The 21,617-nt window shown below is 37.4% G+C and overlaps 1 protein-coding gene across 1 annotated transcript in view; it reads right to left on the bottom strand.

The window, feature by feature from the left end:
* The window catches only part of LOC108712492 (insulin-like growth factor I-A), a 44,859-nt gene extending 35,401 nt beyond the window's left edge, over positions 1-9,458 (bottom strand). The window contains exons 1-2 of the mRNA XM_018254692.2: positions 9,120-9,458; positions 6,496-6,652 (exon numbers count right to left, since the gene is read on the bottom strand). Coding sequence (XP_018110181.1) covers positions 6,496-6,652; positions 9,120-9,182 — 220 coding nt within the window. The 5' untranslated portion in view covers positions 9,183-9,458. The remainder of the gene's footprint in view (positions 1-6,495; positions 6,653-9,119) is intronic.
* Between the last annotated feature and the right edge of the window lie 12,159 nt (positions 9,459-21,617).

Raw genomic sequence — 21,617 nt, 5'->3', positions numbered from 1 at the left:
AAGATGGTGACTCCCTGTGGCTAACTTCAAAAGCATAAATCATTTGTTTTATTAGGCTTCTGGTGCAGTAAGTTCATGCTTATGTTTAGTATACAAAATACAGCATTTCTAGCCTTATTCAATTTTATACTTTAGTTTCCCTTTAATATCTCAGTATAGGAGCATACTGATGGTACCTACACTCTCCAGATGATTATCTGCTTCCCAAACTATTTTTTTTTTTTTTACAAATTTCAGGTTCAATCTGTTTTTATTCTGACCCTGTGTAATAAATAGATGAGGTATTGGAAGTGTTTTTCTCATATATGATATTCTCATATATGAAATATACAGTGAGATAAAAAAAAAAAGCTACTAGAAGAATGCAAACAGAATGAAAAGACTAAGACCTGTTTCAGTGTATTATTATATGGTCACAAAAGTCCACTGGGACTGCTAATTTACAGTAGCCTTTACAGTATGCTATATACAGTACAAAATAGGCCATATAATGTTTGTTTCATCTTTTATGACCTCAGATACCTGCAATGGTGGATTTATGGCGCCAGGAATTCATGCCTCTGCTTCCTGTCTACCAGAGTCAGTAAATAAAAGTAATTTTATAAAAACTCTGTCAAGAGAATGGAGGCAGCTGTTCCCCTTGAAACGCAGGTTATAATCTCCACCTCTGTATGAGGAGTTCTATGCCTTCTGATTGATTGTTGCTACATTGCATAGGCATTGGTCAGCCAGAGAGAATGGCTTTAAATGTACGGTTCTTAGAAAAGAAATAATGTTGGTAACATACCAATTCCATTGTTTACTCAACTACATTTCAGTCTGCTGCCCTGTTATTATTTGCTTCGTCTGCTCTGTTCCCAGAATCTCTAGATTTCTTTGGGCAGGCAGCAAAAAGCAGTCAGAGCAAAGGCTAGGCTTAATACTAGTCATGTACCGATAAAATACAACCAACCGCATTGCTGTGGCAGTTCAAGGCTTTGTTTGTTCAGTTTGACCCAACAGTAGTCCTAGTTTATTTAATTCTGAGGTAATATTATAACCTCTGTGGGTTCGCATCAAAAAATAAATGATTTAAAGTACCCTGGGATAGAAGCCTGAGATTAAATTTTCTCCGGAAAACCCCTATCCTTGGCTAATGTACTAGGTAAGACTTAGCATCACAGTGTATTGTACTTGATCTTAATAAGCATGAATCCATATTGGTGGCAAAACCGTGCAACCCCTGCAGGCAAGTATGCGCTGGTCTATATATATATATATAGGACAGCCTATTACCAATTTGTTAGGCATCCCAAAAAAATCAGTTGCTAATTCTTTCCCCCAGACGGGTGCTCCTCTTCAGAAAAAAAAGAGCATCTGCCCTGGGTTCTATCTAAGCACCACGCCACCCTGATACCCCTATTTTCTGGGGACCCTTGCGCTTTCATTTGGTTCCCAGACTTACAATAAAATACAATACAGGATTAAAATGACAAACACAGGGAGGTCTCTGACACACTGGGGATCATTTATAAACTTTGTGCAGCGCAGAATGGTTCACACACTGAAAATACATAGTAACATAGTAACATAGTAAGTTAGGTTGAAAAAAAAACACACACATCTATCAAGTTCAACCTTTTTAGCTCTATATACAGTATCTATAGGAAGGCAAAAAAAACGATTTGAAGCCTCTCAAATTTGCCTCAGAGGGGGGAAAAAATCAGACCAGTCTCTGGATCAACTTGTACTATGAACTATTTCCCATAACCCTCTATTCCCTCACTTGCTAAAAAACCATCCAACCCCTTCTTAAAGCTATGTAATGTATCAGCCTGTACAACTGATTCAGGGAGAGAATTCCACATCTTCACAGCTCTCACTGTAAAAAAACCTTTCCGAATATTTAGGCGGAACCTCTTTTCTTCTAATCGGAATGGGTGACCTTGCGTCAGCTGAAAAGATCTACTGGTAAATAAAAATATTTGCCCTGTGCATGGTTAAATTTATAAAGCTGGGTAAGAGTGGTGTTGCAAATTGTGCAAACAGAATTGCCAAATTTTTTTTCTCACTGCAAATGTCCATAAGAGATTTTTAAATATGGCAAAAATCGTAAATTGCAAATATTTATGTGAGTTATGCCTTGACTTGGGTGGCAGAGAAACTATTTGCAAAACAGTTTTGCAAATTGCGAATTTAAATTGCTGTCAACAATATTTTCGTGCACAACATCCTCGCACAGTGGGTGCACTCACACAAACACTTATCTCATTTGTGAGCCATTTTCAAATATTTGTGCTAATGTGAATTTGCAAAAACTGGAAAGATGGGCACAGCAATATTTTAGCTTTCAAGAAAAACCATGGGCAATACAACCATGTGCGAATAAATATATATATATATATATATTATAACCCCCACTGAGCTTACAATTTACGAGTAGTCGGCATTACAAAATAGCATATGCCACAACTTGAGTAGAAGTGAGCAATTTCGCTTTGCACTTGAGCTTTCATTCTTAATTGAGTCTTATCAAAATGACAGCAAAATATTAGATTCTGGCAAACGTACAAGTGCGTCATAGAGCACTATGCAAAAGAAAGTGTTCCATGTGACCCCCATCTTGAATGAGTCCAAATTCAAGTATTCCATTTGCACAGCTGGATTTGAAAGTGCAAACAAAGATATAATTGAATTCCCAGTCAAAAAGACACATATGATGTTATACGTCCTGGAAATTCTCATAAGGCTTTTGTTTCTCCTTGAAAATCAGAAGCAATTTATTAAAAGAAGAAAAGGTCTAATAAAGGAAAACTACAAAAGAAAATATTTTGATTTAGCACAACTACACTCAAACAGAATATGGAGCCTACCCAGCAACTCATGGCCAATCATTTTTATAACAAAAAAAATAATTCAGAATTAGTTATGGACCTAATTTGAATTACTATTGTCTGTTGTAGGAAGAGGTTTTACTGTATTAAATGAAATCATGGAGACCAACCCTCAACAGCAGGGTGTTTTATATTTGGGTCTCAATCCCTAATTTAAGAATTCTTGGTTTAGCTGCTTGGTTAGTAATCCGTGTGATTTAATCAAATAAATATGATCAGGGTTATTTAAGCATGAATAAGTTATAAATAAAAATAAATGCAGTATTTGCAACATAAGTTGTCACTGGTCTGTGCTAATGAATTATTTCTGCATGGGGCTATTTGGTTTCTATGCCATGATCATTCTCCAAAAACTTTTTGTTCTAAAGTGTTTTTACTGGCTTATCTCATACAAGACTTTCATTAAAGCAGACTGGCAGATATGACAGTATTCTATTGGTTCTTTAAAAAACTAATAAATACAACTATATCAATTTGATATACATCAAGGGTATAATACATATAACTGTTTTTTTAGTGTAAAATATTATTTCATTACTCACACTTGCATGCTCATGCTCACAGATCCGCATGCTCACATATCCCTGCACGCATTCACTCATACATATTTATATGTTCAAATGCACACGCATATTCACACACATGCACACAAAAACATTTTGCTGTCTAACTCTTATAAATTCTGAATAAGCATGACTGGCCATCTGGTTCTGTTTTTTTGGAAAGTGCTTTAGGAGGTTTTTACCTAACTACTGTATAAAGGGAGGGCAGTACTAGGGTAAATCCTGCATAATCATATCCTCTTATACAAAGCTATTGAATCACAACAAGTTTCCACCATGCAGAAAGAAATTATTGGAAGGGAAGCAAAGAATAACGTTTTATTTAGAAGACAAGTTCATACAAAGGTGGGATTTACACCTATAGCAGTGACTTTCAAAGCTCTATCGCTCTGATTATTTACGATCAGGTCTATACTAGGGGCTCCAAACATTTACCACTTTCAGCATCTCACGCACAGCCAAAGGGGATTTGCTTATAAGAGGAGTGGTGGTAAAGAGCAGCTACAGGATGGTAGGTTCCCCCTAGGCCTCAGAACGCTCCTGTGAGCTTGATCATTATGAAACAAACCTAGCAGAGACACAGTGAGCACTTTTAAAGGGCATGTAAAGGCAAAGAAATAAAATCCCATTTTTACGTTCTTTAATGAAATAGAAAACTATCTCCAATATACATTACTTAAAAAATGTGTACCTTTTTTATAAGAAACCTGACTTTATGCAGTGAAATTCTCCCTTCATTTACTGCGGTGGATAGGAATTGTCAGATGGTCCCTAACTGCTCTGCAGGGAAACAATCATACAAACAGCAGGGGGAGCCCCCACCTGACTCCCCAGCCATGCAAAACTCGAGCAGCTTTGTTTGTTTCCCTGTAGAGCAGTCGGCGACTGTGTAGAGATTTGTATTGGATTTTATTTTTCCTTTACATCCGCTTTACTGTTTCCAACTCCAGCTGCAGGGACAAAGATCATGGAGCCAGATTTAAACAGATAAACTGGGATTCTATTTGGAGGATTATTTTGCAACAGCCACAGGTTCTGCAGATTTGGAGAAAGTTTGTATTAAACAATACAAAAACTATAAAATCCACATTAGCTTACATGACAACACAGGACCCAGTGTAGTCTGTATATTCTGATTATTAATCAGTCTTGCTGTATCGGCTTCTGGCAGAAATTATTTGACTTGTGCTGTTTTGATCATTTATGACGATTCCTAAGCAGCCCAGACCACACTGAGCATGTGCACAGTCTTGGTCTTGCAAAAATGTTTAACAGAGTTACAAGATGGTGACTCCCTGTGGCCAACTTAAAAAGCATAAATCGTTTGTTTTATTAGGCTTGTGGTGCAGTAAGTTCATGCTTATATTTAGTATACAAAATACAGCATTTCTAGTCTTATTCTATTTTAGACTTTAGTTTCCCTTTAACGACTTGTCTGGTTAATTACATGGATAAATATATTCTCAACTTCCAAAAATACCAACAGAGAAGTATCGTTTTAAGAAATGATAATTTCCCACAAGGTAGATCTTTTTCCCATGATTCCAATGTAATTGCAACGGATGCATCAAAATTGCAGTTGTGCTTGAACTTTGACTCAAATAGAATGCAGGTGAGCTAAAACAGACTGGTTGGCATCCTATTATTTTTTAACTTTTTTGTGGCACCGATGCAGACCTCTGTGGAAACCCTGGAGCTGTCACCTGGTTCAGAAGTAGTGGTAGCTCAAGTGTTGGACCCATATGGAAATGCAAGGAGTGCATGTTGAAGCAATTACCTTTGTACAACTAACCCCCTAAGCCCCAATTAATTAGATTAACGTATCCCATCATGGCACTTAGCATGCTGAGCCATCACCTCTATAGTTACCCTTTCTAGAACTGCCAGAAACACAAGATTCATCACTAGTATCATTTAAGATACATGTATTCTTAACTCAATGAAGGGTTTTAAAATGGGACTCTGCGAACATTTTATATATCAGACCTATTGTAATTTGTAGAACACTAAAATAAGATTTATTGCAAGATGTTTAGATCATGATGTCACCTACAGAAAAAGTGGAACACCAGCTGTTCCCAAAACATCCAGAAACCCCTGCAAACTGTATGTGACAAATTGTAGTAGTCATGCTTGAAGAATAAACAGTGCAAATAACATTCAGTCTAAATTAGAAAGAACACAGAGCAGAGGAGTTACTGTAGGAGGTCTTACCACCCTCAGTTTTACTTCTATGCAGTCATCATATATATTCAAGTTCAATTAAAACAAAATGTTGAGGGGATGATGCTAAAAAACAAAATCAAGTGAAGTTGCAGCAGGGTGTTTCTTTTGTGTAGCCATGTCATTTAGTTATGGTGCAGCAGGATTATTCACCGTAAACGAACTAATCAAACTAAGATTAGAGAGCTCCTCTTTTTATATACAGACAAAATCCCAGATTTTAAGTCGAGATACCTTCCAAATAATGAGAGTTTATTAATGAGGGGAATGTGATAAAATGTGGATTATTTGCTCTAGGTCTAGAAACACTTAGGAACCAATCCAATATATTAATTGTGGACCTATTAGTTAAAAATACCCACCATTGCCTAATAATTGGGCTAATTACAACAGGATTTAATGGCTGCTGATTTTAACTTGCTTGAAATGAGTTTTATTGTTCCCTCTGAGAGCAGGATAGTTTACACATGCCATAGAAAGCAACGGAACATATTTGTTTGGCCAACTAAAAGTAGCAGGCACTTATTTCTCTGTGTGCCAGTTTCATTATAAGAGAAGCTCTCTAGGCATCTTCTTTATGTAAGATTTTATGTAAGATCTTAGTCAGTGCCCTTTTATTTATCTGCTAAAGGTTATGGTGCTGCAGCCTCTGTGTGAAAAGGAGCTAGATGTGCCAACACCGCTTTTTGCGAGTGAACATCCAAATGTTTCACCACAAATGCATGCCAACAGTTCCCAATCCGTTATTCAGTTATCCCATTTGCCAGCCATTACATTAGTCACCAGGCTGTAAATTATGAGGCAAAAGAAGAAGAAGGAAGAAAAAAAGAACTTACTAAAATAGAAACCTCTGTCTCCACATACAAACTGAAGAGTGTCCACCAGTTCAGCACCACAGAGGGTCTCTGGTCCAGCAGCTGCTGAATGGGTTAAAGTCAGGAAACACAAAACCAGGTAGAGCAGATGAATGCAGGACATTTTGTGCATCTTCAGCTGCCAATGAAAACACAGACAATGGATTAATATTAATTTCTAATTCCTGCACTACAAGTGAGACTTTATCATTTTAGCTATTGGTTGGCGTTCATAGTAGTCCATTGACGCCCAGAAGCTTCAGAGTACATTTATGTCATTTAATTGATCATCTGATATACCCCTTGTAAAGCAATTAGCTCTTAATGAAGTGTAACATTTCATACTAACTTCCTCTTCCTCTTCCTCATAATTTGTAGCTTCAGCCCATGCTTGTTACTTACTGACACTTGAAGTCACCCAGCCCACTTCTGTTCTCTCTTTAAAGTGGAAGGAAAGTCATCCTGCACTTGGGGGTGCCAAATGTTAAGCACCCCCAAGTGATTGTATTTACTTACCTGAAACCCCTGGTCAGTGCTCCTATCAGCAGAAAACTGCACTGGCCTGGGGTTATACCAGTGAGCACCATGGAGCACTTTTCTTCCGTATTCCACTTTCTTTGTGCGGCTGTGCATGCGTAGTAGAATGAAAAGCCGAACTTTAACTTAAAAGTCGGCTTTTTCGTTCAACTGTGTATGCGTTTGCCCCAGGAATTTGGAAGCAAGAAGAAGCCGGAAGAGGGATCGTTCTGTGGTTCTCGCTGGAATAACCCCGGGCTGGTGAAGTTTTCTGCTGATAGGAGCACCGGGGTTTCAGGTAAGTCAATACAATCACTTGGGGTGCCTAACATTTGGCACCCCCAAGTGCAGGATTACCTTCCTTCTCCAATAAACGAATGCACAGAAATATTTTGATGGCGTGGTTTGAAGCTTTGAGTGCTCATTAATAGTATATAATACTGTGGACTCTTCCACTTAAACTTGTAGTAGGCTCATACAGAGAGGCTACTGCAAAGCACAGACACTATGAAAAAATAATTTTTCTTCCATGTGATTCTTATTAGCAGAAGAATATAAAGTACTGGCAACCAAAGGCTACAAAAAACAGGTTTCTTTAATAATAAACATCGCACTGAGTTTATCACTTCCCTTGTGATTAAACTGAATATATTACTAATAAACAAGACCTACAGCATATACTTTCATTCCAATGGCACAGCCTCTTTAAAAATAAAAGAAAACTTTCTTTTTCAAAAATCTATTTTTTTTTTGTTCTTTTCTAAGAAAGGAAACTTGAAGCCTGGCCAGAAGCTACAAGAGAGATCACTTCAATCAGTTTAACTAACAATGGGTAACAAGGGTCTTAAACACAGCAGATGAGAATGGCATATACAGTAAAGAGAGTGTATATATCTATGCTATAGTTAATCTGGAACATTCAGCTCATGGTATCAATTGTTGCCACCCGTGAGAAAGACTATTGTTTTTGCAAGCCTATAGTTGGTTGTCATTAGGTAGAACATTGTCGATTTCCATGCAGTGCTTGGGGTGGTTCATCTTTAAGATAACTTTTAGTATGTTATAGAACGGCCATTTCTAATCAATTTTTCAAATGGTTTTCATTATTTATTCTTAATCATTTTATAATTATTTGCTTTTTTTCTTCTGACTCTTTGTAGCTTTCAAATGTGCAATGCTGACCCCTTCTAAAAAGCAAACGCTCTGTAAGGCTACAAATGTATTGTTATTGCTAATTTTTATGACTCATCTTTATATTCAGACTTACTCCCATTCATATTCCAGTTTCTTATGCAAATCAATTCATGGTTGCTACGGAAATGTGGACCCTAGCTACCAGATTGCTTAAAATGCAAATTGAAGAGCTGCTGAATTAAAAGCTAAATAACTCAAAAACCACAAATAATAAAAAATGAAAACCAATTGCAAATTGTCTCAGAATATCACTCTCTACATCAAATTAAAAGTTATCTCGAAAGGGGAACACCCCTTTAACTCAGTGTGCATGAGGTCAAACATTCAGGGTATTAGAAGTGTTTTAGCTTCTAGAAAATCATATTTTAGCATGCCATTGCAGTTGTTAGACTACTCCAAAGTGTTAAAAATCCCATGCAACAGACACAGTTTCTACCTGCTGATACTAAACCTAGTCCCTATAGTATATTCAAAATTACACAGCAGTGTTGTCAGGTGTAATGAATGTATTTTTTGGAACTATTACAAACATATAATATCTGTGTCCCATACATTATATCACATGCCCCAGGTTAAGAAGAAAAAGCAGGCACGTTTGTCACATTACTTTATGGAATCTAAATGAATTAATGATTCAACACCTATATAATATCTGAAGTTAATTACACATGTTGCTATTAGAAGTTACAGTCTGAATGTATTTATCATGCTATAAATAAAAAAAAAAAATATTCTCCACATTCATAATTGTTCAACACATGCCCCAATGCAAACATAGAAATCTAAGAAAAAATGCACATTCAGCATTTTAGGTCAAAGCTCTGACAGCTCTGAAGAAAAGTCAACCACTTGCAGTATTCATAAATCATAAATCATAAATCAAATAAACGAGTTACCTTTAAGATATCACAAAAGTAGCACTTAAATAATTGTGTTGAAAGATTGTTGTTTGTTTCCATGGCTTCTGAGGAGAGCAGAGACTGGGAATGGAATGGTCAGCTGTGATAATAAAAGGAATCCAGTGGAGATGTTCAGAGCAATGTCACATTTCAATATAGAGGACTTTGTTCCATTGCGTAGACTATCTGCTCTGATTTTAGCAGTGACAGTCAGATTTTGCAAACAGAAGAGGGATTTACAGAAAAGCCTCACATTTATCTACATTTACACAGACACTGTAGACAGGAAACAGCTGGGAGAATAGTTCCCTTCTCTCTCTCTCCCTCTTCTGGCAAAGTTTTTGAATACAGACTTTTTGGGCAGGATAACAAATAACATCATACCTTTGCATTTTGAGACCGAAACACCAAAGCACATTTATTTTTACTTAAAAGAATGCACGTTACTGAGTTAGTTTTAAAAAAAAAAAAAGAACTGTTGAAATTCCTGCTGCTTTCCTTTTGCAGCTGCATATTGGGCACATTTCTGCTTTACAGGGCTGGCATGACGTAAATACTTTAATGATAATTAATGCAATCTGTTCTACATAGCCCACTGCAAGACAGAAAATTGGCATCAAATCACAGAAGAAAATTATGGGGACGGGCTATATATATATATATGTACAGTATATATATATATATGTACAATATATATATCTATGTACAGTATATATATATATACAGTATATATATATATATATATATATATATATATATATATATATATATATATATATATATATATCTATATATAGATATTATTTTTTTAGTGGAATGAGAATGTAAGCATACAAGCATTTTATGATCTGCTCGTTTTATACATCCAGACTTAATACTCCACTACATTAATCTAAAATGTGAGCAAAGTGAATATTAAACGCCTTAAGATATTGAATGTATTTATTTTTTCTCCTCCTGAAACATGTCTCCTGTCTTCTGCTGCTGATAGACAGTGTGCTGCCAAGTCATGGTGTTACTAAATTACTTCTGTATGAACCAAGCTTCTGTCTGTATAGCATTTAAAGGGGCAGGTGGAGACAGGAGTAATCAATGCAGTAAGTCTGTTTTTAACGATTTTTTTTAAAATGCTTTTTGAATTATTTACCTTTTCTTTTGTGCCCTTCCCCAGCCTGGCTTTTAAACTCTTATTTACTTGCTAGGGTTATTGACCTTAGCAATCAGATAGTTTTGGACGCCAGACTTGATAGGGAGAGAATAGCAAGATAAATAATTCAAGAAAAGCCAATTAACCCTTTGGCACCCAATGATGTAGAATCCAATTTGCAAGGGAAAAAAGTTACAGAGAGCAAACTACACAGATTCCATCTTTCTGGGTTCCATTTTCGTATTTGCATTTTCATATTGCCTATGCATAAAATGCCCAACTGGATAACCACCAGCATAAGCTTGGACATTACTCAATGGTCCAAATTATAAATTTTATATGGATAAACAATATGTTCTGACTAGGGATGCACCAAATCCACTATTTTGGATTCGACCGAACCCTAAATCCTTCGCGAAATATTTGGTCGACTACTGAACCGAATCCTAATTTGCACATGTAAATTAGGGGTGGTAAGGGGAAAACCTTTTTTACTTCCTTGTTTTGTGACTAAAAGTCGCGCAATTTCCCTCCCCATCCCTAATTTGCATATTCAAATTCGGTTCGGCTGGGCAGAAGGATTCGGCCGAATCCAAATCCTTCTGAAAAAGGCCGAATCCTGGGCGAATCCCAAACCGAATCCTGGATTCGGTGCATCACTGATAGGGAGTGATATTCTGAGACAATTTGCAATCGGTTTTCATTTTTATTATTTTTAGTTTTTGAGTTATTTAGCTTTTTATTCAGCAGCTCTCCAGTTTGCCATTTCAGCAATCTGGTTGCTAGGGTCCAAATTACCCTAGCAACCATGCACTGATTTGAATGAGAGGCTGGGATATGAATAGGGGAAGTCTGAGTGATAAAAAGTAGCGATAACAATACATTTGTAGCCTTATAGGGTATTTGTTTTTTTAGATGGGGTCAGTAATTTGAAACTGACATTTGAAAACTATTAAGAGTAAGATAGTTGGTAATTCTAAGCAGGCCCAGATTTGTGACAAGGCCAATAAGGCCCGGGCCTAGGATGGCAGAATTTATGGGGCAGCATGCCACTCTGGCCGCATCCAAATGTGAGTCCTGAAGACTGGAGTGTCTCCAGTGCAGTTCTACGCATGCATGCTCATGTGCAGGAAGTGGACGTGTAGGGGACGTGGAGGGGAAGAAACAGGTAGGGGACGTAGAGGGGAAGAAACAGGTAGGGGACGTAGAGGGGAAGAAACAGGTAGGGGACGTAGAGGGGAAGGGGAGGAGATGGGTAGGGGAAGGGGAGGAAAGGGAGATGGGGAAAGGGAGGGGACGCAGAGTAGAAGGAGATGGGGAAGGGGAGGTGAAGAAGATGGCGGAGGAGAAACAGACGGCCTAGGGGCGCCTGGATAGTAAATCCGGCCCTTATTCTAAGTTGCTTAGAATTAGCCATTCTATAACATACTAAAAATGAACATAAAGGTGAACCACCCTTTAAGCACACTGCATACATCTTTCTTCCTTCAATCAGTTAAGTCTTTTCTACCTAACAAGTTCTAGCAAGTTTCTGTAATATTTGCAATATCCCTTATGCTGTACAGGTTGCTGATGCTTTACTTATCTGTTTCTACCTATACCTTCTCCAGTACCACAGGGGGGGGGTCACTAACCTTATAAACAAGTGATGGGGTATAATTAGAGAACATTGTAAAGGCTAAACTGCACAGGAGATTTTGATCATATTTTTTGGGTCAGAATTTATCTGATGTTGGCACGCAAAAAGTCCCATTTTATTTTGGCCCATGTGACTACTTCTGACTTCTTGGATGCGTTTTGTTGATCCAACACCATCCTACAAAAATTCCAGTGTAGTTTAGCCGTAAGGGTTGTCAACCACTACCATAAGACAGAAAACCGCAGTCACTGCTGATTATGCTCTTTAACGAGCATAGGCTGATATACATTAATAGATTACAATCCAGTATAGTCTATAAGTCTCCAGGTAACAAAACAGTCAATTTTGCCGAGAATGACACCAGTTTTTTTCAACAAGCCATGATACTGACCCATTAATATAAATTAATGTTCAGTTGTTGTGTAAGTGGCACGTTTGCAATTGTCAAGATGGCGATATACAGAAAGAAGTCTGAAGGGCAGAGCACCTTCCTCTCAGACCTTGCACATGGCTGGCATGTAGCTGCTATAGGGAGTAACAGCACTCCTTTATATTGGACTTTACCTGCATCAATGTTGGTGGTAACTACAGAATATTCTGTGATGCAATCATTATCAGTTACTAGTTAATAGAGAATAAGGGACACCACACACCCTAAAATTCTGTTACTATATATTTATATTTGTCATTCAGTGGTATCAACTTTTCAGGGTTATTCACATCTTTTCTCCTTACTGGGAGGTAATAAAGAGCCTGAATAACCCTGAAATGTTGTTTCGGAATAGCACAATAACACTTTTACACTTTTCCGGTGTATGCTGGGTTCCCTTATTTTGTATTAAGTGGAATTTATTGATGTGGCCATATACCTGGGAGTTGTACCACCACAAGAAGATTGTCATTCCATAGACGTGCTGGAAGAGCTCCAGAAAGCTAAACTTTATTACAAGTTACTAACCAAACTTCAGTAACATACGTACAAAATAATTATTGGATGAAGCCTTGGGGGCAGATTTACTAAAGGGCGAAGTGACTAACGCAGGTGAAAATTTGCCAGCGTGACGTCATTTCGGTATTTCATCGATTTACTAATGGTCTCTGGCGTAACTTCACTAGCGAAGGAGATAGACTCTAGCGGTACTTCGCTCCCTAATGCCAGGCGAATTTGTGCTCTGGCGAATGGATGTAACTACGCAAATTCAATAAGATGCGGATTTTACTGAACGTTAATTCTTGCGCCAGACTTGCCTTCGCCACCTAAGACCAGGCGAAGTGCAATAGAGTAGATAGGACTTCCTCAAAAAATAGTTGAAAATCCCCAAAAAAAGTCCCAAAAAACGCTAGCAGCTTTTCTTTTTTTCAGGGTGATAGGCTGCAAAAGATCGTAAATTGTTTTCCCCCTTCCCCCCTACATTTCCTAACATATGGCACATAAACTATACACTGGGCTCATGTGTAGGGCAATATAACAACTTTATTTTATTTTATTTAGGTTCCCCGGGCTTGTGTAGTGTAATGTATTTGCTGCAACATATATATGTCCATTGAACTATAACTTCCCGCCGTATGCAAATTAGCTTGCCGCAGTAACGCTAGTGCAACTTCGCCAGCATTCCGCACCCTGGGCGGAACTTCAGATTTTAGTGAATTAGCGTTGTCCTGGCGAATCTACGCCAGGCGAAGCGTTGCACTGTGAGTGAAGCCGATGCTGGCTAATTTTCGGAGGTTAGTAAATTTGTCTTTTGGAATCTGTTTTGCTGGAGTCAATTAATAAATATGGTTAAGGCAGATAGGGCTCCCGCTCAACTTCATATATCTTCTATTAATATAGTGCCACTTTATTGAAGTCTACACTCTTTCCATTCCCTGTGGCAAATCCTATCACCTCCTCTTCTTGGATCCTTCTCAGTGGCCTCAGAGCACTCAGGGCCTAAAGGTTCATATCTGGTTTCAAGTCAGTCTCAGAGGCTAGCAGAACTTGCCTAGGGCTCAGTGCAAATTAAACTGTTACCTATTAAAGACATATTGCACAAAAAGGATAATACACATGGGCTTCAATGAATATGACTGTTCAACATCCAAGTGCTGGAGAATTGATTGATATGCCTGTTGAGAAACAGGCCATTCTTCATGAGGTCGAAAAATATTTTGCATAAATGTTATAATCAAACATTGGACATAAGACATCCCATTAGGTTTGGACCTTTTGTAGGGTTACCAATGATCAACTCTCTATTACAGTAGCACATACAGTAGATGGAGCTGTAATATTCTGTAGATGATGGATGTAACGTTTTACAAACTATGATAGTTGTTAAAAATGGACTACAGCCCAGAAAGATGTAAAGTGGATTAGTACATCCTTTTGGGACAAGACAGATTCATCTGGAGTTTCAGTACAGGGAAAATGTTAACTTATACATGAATATTAAAGACAGATTATCAACTTGTTTTTACATGTACTTCTCCTTAAAACCATCTGCTTAATCTCTTCTTTTAACACTTAGCACAACATCCCCCTCATGTGTTTTAACTTTAAGCAACATTTGCAGACCCTGTATTTTTTTTACCTCCTGAGTAAGCTCAAATGCGTTATTTGACTTGGATCATCCATTCTGAATTCATTCGCAAAGAGCTGGCGCATAGCTTTGAACTATGGAAATATGAACTGCAATGCTTATGGCGGAACCCAGGCCAGTATAATTGCAAATTTAAGCAGCAAATGGACTAAATTGATTAATCATAACTTGCGGTTTGTGTGCATCTGTTTCCTGCTGATGTACAGCAATGCACAACTTCAATAGGAAATACATGTCAGGGTTGAAACTGAACCTGCAAATTTAATCTTAGATAGATAAATGTAAAGGTTGTGCTAATATAGCACAGTAATTGAAGACTGATTTTTCCAGAACAGAGTTTCCTATAGGACTTCATGTTTAACAGAACTCAAATATAAGAAACGCTTAACTCATAATAGTGTCAAATTGTGTTATATGGTTTGGGAGTGATATATAAAGCTGCTCTGGTCTCCAAACATCTGGCAAACTTTTTGGTCCTAAGAAACTTAAGTATAATGTGAACATAGCCTACAATATATGAAATGTGTTGATGTAACAAAATTGGAACCCAAGTGCATAAGTACAGGAATCTTATGTTTCAATATAATGGGGCTGATTTATTAACTTTGGTGCATGGAACAGTAACCCATAGAAACCAATTTGCGATTACTATACATTTCTTGCTGACTGTGCACTTCCTGCAAGTAAAGCATGAGAAAGCATTAAATATATGCACAACCATATCACCCTATTGGTTTATAATGAGGTAAAAGGTTCCATAATCATCTGGAGGACAGAAAAAAGTGTGTGGGTTAAGCCACTGAAACATATGATTTAAAAAATGGCCCTAGAAAACACATCTTTTTTGCACATTATATCTAGAAATATCCAATTTGTGTACAGAATAATCAATAGTATAAACAAATCAGTAGGGGATATGAATCACAAGCTGCAAACTAGACAAAACAGGAATAAAGAGTAGTGATGGGCGAAATTTGTCCCGAAACGTGAATTTTGACGCCAACGTTAAAGTCAATGGGTGTTTCCGAATAATGTTGACGTGCAGCGGTTTTGACGCGAGTGACTTTTCCGACATACGTCCAAAATGTTTTGTCGCTGGCGAATCTTTGCAAGTTTATTCGCCGGCAGTAAATGTTGAAATTCGCCACGAATTTGTGCCTGGCTAATTTATTCGGCCATCACTAATAAAGAGCCATTTTTTTGTCCACAATGTAGTTTGATCCCCCGGAAGTTGCACTTTAGCTTGTACGAGCAGCTCTCTACTAGTGATGGGCGAATTTATTTGCCAGGCATGAATTTGCAATGAAAAGAAATTGGACACCGGCATCAAAAAACAGACGCTGGCGTCAAAAACGAGACCCCGGCGCAGTTTCGCAAATTTTTCGCCGTTTCGCTAATTTCGCTGGCCATAAAATCATTATGGTTAAAAATTTGTAGTGTGGCAGATATCTTTGTTCCTCTTAACATTTTTCAAATGTTGGGAGGTATGCTCTAACTTTTGAGAAACAAACTATACCTTAAATGCCTTTTGATTAATTTTTTTTCAGTTTCCTGGTAATGTTGAAATAATAGAATTAGTCATTTATTTACAACGGTTTCTACATTTTTCTTATCTTTCTTACGTCACAATTTTGTTCCACTGATCTGTAAAAAATTATCTTTATAGACAGTTCTCAGGTACAAATGTCTATTTGTTATTCACTCCTCTGGAGGTTAAACGTGTGCCTGTTTGCTCTGCCAAGTGCCAGACCTTAAAGGGATACTGTCATGGGAAAACATGTTATTTTAATAGTGCTGCTCCAGCAGACTTCTGCTCTGAAATCTGTTTTTCAAAAGAGCAAACAGATTTTTTTTATATTTAATTTTGAAATCTGACATGGGGCGAGACATATTATCAGTTTCCTAAGTGCACCCAGTCATGTGACTTATGGTCTGCTAAACTTCAGTCATTCTTTACTGCTGTACTGTAAGTCCCCCTCAGCAGCCCATCAGCAGAACAATGGGAAGAGCAGTTCCATAGTGCAGCACTTGCTCTTTCTAAAAGAACATGACCAGGCAAAAGGACCTGAGATAGCTGCCTAAACACCAATATTACAACTAAACAAAAACACTTGTTGGAATAGGAATTACATTTTATATGGTAGATAGTGATGGGCGAATTTGCGCCGTTTCGCTTCGCCGGAAAATTCGCGAATTTCGCGCGAAATTCGCGAAACGGCGAAAAATTCGCGAAACGGCACCGGCGTCTCGTTTTTGACGCCGGCGCCCGTTTTTCGACGCCAGCGCCCGTTTTTGGCGCCGGCGTCCGTTTTTTCGAAAAAAAAAAATTTTGACGCCGGCGAATTTTTGCCGCGAATTTCCGCGGGCGTTTCGCAATTTTATTCGCTGGCGGCGAATCAGCATTCAGCATTCTTTTCCAATTTTTTTAGGTGAAATAAATCAAAATTGATTTGATAATTTTTTTCTTATGTAAGACCTTTGCTTGATGGGGGCTTGATGTGAAGAATGGCATGGTACAAGTATAACGTGATTGCAATTTACTATAGATTTATTTTCATTGTCATGCTCTTTGGAGAATATTCAAAACAGTTTCATCACAAAAAATCACATAAAATGTGTTCTTCTTTATATTAGAAATCATACATGTGATAATGATCTTTGGAAGTCTGATAACTGTTGGCAAACAAAGTGCAAAGTTCTAACCATCCTTGGCTGAAACCTGACATTTTTCCCTGAAAATATGCTGAGAGTAAAAGTAGGTAAAAGGTAAGGTAGGTAAAAGGCATGCATGCCTATTGGTAAAGGCATCATTGAGATCTGATGGGTACAGATGTTTCCCCAGTGACTGTTGAACGAAAGCAGTTCTGACACTGAGCAACAAAGCAGTAGTTGGGAAGATATGCTTAAAATTCAGGTGTTAATCAGATTAGTGTTAGCGGTATAATCATTAAAGAATTAGTAGGAAATCCTTTGAGCATGTGTTCACCTGCTGTTTTAGATGCACAGCTACCATACAATGATGCTATGGTTTTCCAACAAAACTCATTCACTTCTTAATAGTGTTACATTAATATGAAGCAAAGTGGGTGAGGATTCACACAATACACAGTTATGTTTAAAACTGTGACCAAAAGTTGTGCTCAGCCACTATATTCTTGAGGACCAGTTACAGCATGTGCTAACCAGATCACAGACAGATCTGAGTAATAGTGCAAGTAAGCTGGAACAGTCACAAATGAGCCCTTGGGGAAACATAGAAATTGCAGTGAGGGGAGATAGTGGACACTGTGAACAGACAAGTGTTAGAAAAAGAGAAAATAGAGATGCTGGGAGCAAGCATAAAGAGCAGACATAGTGGAAGGATGTGGTGGGAGAGAGAGAGCACAGAGTTGTGAGAGCAGGAATATAGTGAAAGACAAAATGTCTAAGGCAGAGGTAACATTTCGATTTTCTGTAAATTCACAACTGGAAATTAATTTTCCACTCTATTGAATTACTTTTAGAAGGATAGGAAACAGATTTCTTAAAGAACAGTTCAGTGTAATAATACAACTGGGTAGATAGGCTGTGCAAAATAAAAAATGTTTCTAAAATAGTTAGTTAGCCAAAAATGTAATGTATAAAAGCTGGAGTGACTGGATGTCTAACATAAAAGAAAAGGACATTACTTCCTGCTTTTCAACTCTCTAACTGTTCAGTGAGTTTGCAATTGATCCTCAGCATGCAGCTCAGATTCAAAAGCAACAGATATGACCCAAATGCCCCCCCCCCTTAAGTCTCTGGTTGGTCAATGCCTAGTAACCAATCAGTGGAAACCAAGAGAGCTGCAAAGCAGGAAGTAGTGTTCTGGCTTTTGTGTTACACATCCAGTCACTCCAGCCACTCCAAAATACTCCAGTTAGTAAAAAACAAATAAAACAAAAATAAAACTTTCCAAATGTTTAAAGTCCTGACTAGTCTTAGCTGAAAACCAGTTTTTTAATCATTTAACAGTGCATTTTTTGGCCTCAGCTAGTTAACATCTGCTCAGATGTGTGAAATCCAACTCCTATTCCATAATTGGGATTTATTGGCTTCCTTTCCATCAAGCAGTTTTTATGCAGTCGTCCAAATACAAATGCAACCTGCTTTCCAGTATGAAAGCAATACTGGAGCAGATACCGCACAAAGAGCATCTACATCACAACACCTGTTAAAACTCCATCTGTTATATTTCCTGGCTACTGGGCTTCTTGGGTTTTTGAGCAGATATAGTTCAGATTGTTGTATGGGTTGAAAACTTTCTCATAGCAGTGCACAACAAACAAAAAATCAACAGTTTCTTAAATGTCCCGAAAGGGAAAGTTGATCATGATCTACCAGCGGATCTTGGTATGTAACCAGCAGAACACAATAGAAGTGTTTATCAGCTCTCTTAGATTTCAGACTTCTGTCCAAACTATTTAACTAGAAACAAACACACTCCATACAACTGTTAAGCCAGTAATATATTGTCTGCAAATATTTTCTTTTGCAGAATACACTTATACATATATAGCTATGAAATACGTCTTTGCACAGAGGAAAAGTTATAGAAACACTTTTAAATGGTACTAGAGATTTCTTTCTTACAAGGTCAAACAAAGCAAACAAGAAACAAAGCAGAAAGTTTCCCATGTTTTAATAAAGCTTCTCCCTCTCAAACCAGTTTGGAAGCAAATTCCATAAGCTATATTCAGATTGCTCAGGTAGGAAGGGGTTCTTCTCCCATTTACTATGAGTTATTGGTTGTCAACTGGGCAACTGGGTTTTTTTTTTTATATTAAATTTCTGTGGATCAGGTTGTTAGAGACTTTTGCTGTAGGATAACATGCCCCAGTGGCAATTTCAAATATTTAAGAGTTTACTGATGCTTATGCCCAATGACTGCTGAGTGTCCATTTCTGATTTAAATGTTAGCCTATTGGTAGTAATTGTTGTAAGAAAACATAGGGGGAATGTAATTGTAAAAAATTGCAAGCAATGTTTCAAATGGCATTTTTGCAAATGTTTAGTGTTGCTCGAAATGTAAAATCATTTGATGGCAAATATTACATTGCTAAAGGGGAACTCCACAAAAACATAACTTTTTGAAAAGTAAATATAATTTCAAGCAACTTTCTAATATACATCAATTAAAAAATATGCAGACTTTTCATGGTTTTTAATGGTTTCTGACAGTTCCCTAAGCCTAGCCCCCTGCTCTCCTGCTGATCTGTCTGACTACTTTGCTGAGCTGGCTGACTACTGTTACTTTGTATCAACAGCCATCTGTCCTCAGCCTGTATCCTCCAAAACTCACAATTCCCTGCACACATGATTTCAATAAAGAAAGGAACATCACAGTGCAATGCATTGTGGGTTATATAGTTCCTGCATGCTGTCTGTAAGATGTGGAGAAGTTGTTACAATTTGCAACATCAGTGTTTAGTCCCTCCTTCCCTGCCAGGATTTCAAATGATGCAGAAAGAGAAGAACTGTTAAACAGCGGGATTTCAGCATAGAAAATGGCATTTATTCATACTTTTTGAAGAAACATGTAACTGTGATGGATATATTAGGGGTTTCTGTGTTATGTGGCCCTTTTTATCAAATTTTGGTTTGGAAGCTGGAGTTCCCCTTTAAGTAAACACTGTAACACCTGCTCTGGAGTTCCATTAAATATTTTGTTGCAAAAAACATTTCATGATTGTGAAAGTTTATTTCATACACTGCGAATGTTCGCAAAAGCCATTATTATGTCGAAAACTTCGTAAAGAAGTCGATAGGGTCTGTAATGAGTCCAAAAGGACGCAAACATGGTCGCTAAAATTCGCAATGGTCTTTGGAACTTTTTTTGTGCTAATGAAACTTATCACATTCCCCTACATGACTTCAATTTTCCCATAAGCAAATAAAAACATGGCAAGGGTTTTATTCTGTAAAACAAATCATCATGAGACCCCTAGAGTAAACCACCCAGCACCCCTTGATAGATGCCCAATGAAAGTGATTTTCTGTTGGATGCTATGCTACTCAGTTGGGGAGGGTAAACTTGGCTCATGTTACTATGCAACTTTATAGAAGGCCTTTTTCCACCTGAAATAAAGTATAATATATATTAAGTAATTATTTGTTTTTTCCTTTCTCATATCATAACTGATACCAAGCTTGGCTCATTCATAAATAACAGAGATAAATATTCTATTAAAGATGTTTATTTTTATTAAGAAAAATATTGCTATTGGCCACAGCTAACTTCCCTAATTGATTACTACAGGAAATTCTCAGATGGGCTGAATAGCTATATTGTTTTATTCATTTTTTGCATAGATTCAGTAAGTCTGGCAAGAAAAATATTTATCTTGAAATGTGGTCCACATTCAAATATCCAGTGTATGTTCTTGGCCCTTTTAGTACCTTTCGGTTATTAATTAGCAATTGATATTGCACATGTGTAAAATCTGCAACATACTAATTCCCTTTGAGAATGAGTCAGGAACATTTTATGAGAAAGGCGAGTTCTTCTCCATATGTACAGCACATCTGTATCGTTGCCAGGGTTTCCTTCCTTGCCAGTATTTTTTCTTTGACATCTCTATACTGTGTTATTCACATATATTTTGTCAGAAGAAAAGGTTTACTTTGAATTTATGACTTGTGAAAGAGATTCTAGAATCCTAAGAGCTCTGCTCTGTACAGAACGTGGTGTACGTATGAATTACAGAACTATCTAAATACTTTTTGAAAAAAAACCCCAAATACTGAGGTGTCTAATAATTCTAATATCTGGCAACATAAAAACAAACTCAGCTGCTTACATAAAGGGAATGCACAGTTAATAAAATATTGCCCCTAATGAAATGTTTAAAATTGACCCACTGCTCATGAATTGCCCATTTCTTTATCTATTCACGTATATCAAATGTTTATATTGGGCTTACTACGAATCAACGTTGTCAAATTTGGCCAGTAATTAGACAAGAATTGCTGCTATGACCACTCAGCAGTCAGGTCAAATGTGGGATTAACAGAAGCAATTTCAAAGACAGTTGCTATTCAGACTTAAAGGAACAGTAACACCAAAAAATGTAAGTGTTTTAAACTAATGAAAATATCATGTACTGTTGCCC

Source organism: Xenopus laevis, chromosome 3S, assembly GCF_017654675.1.
Source record: "Xenopus laevis strain J_2021 chromosome 3S, Xenopus_laevis_v10.1, whole genome shotgun sequence".
Lineage (NCBI taxonomy): Eukaryota > Metazoa > Chordata > Amphibia > Anura > Pipidae > Xenopus > Xenopus laevis.
Note: the sequence above shows the minus strand (reverse complement) of the source record. Positions and strands in the feature narration are given on the sequence as shown.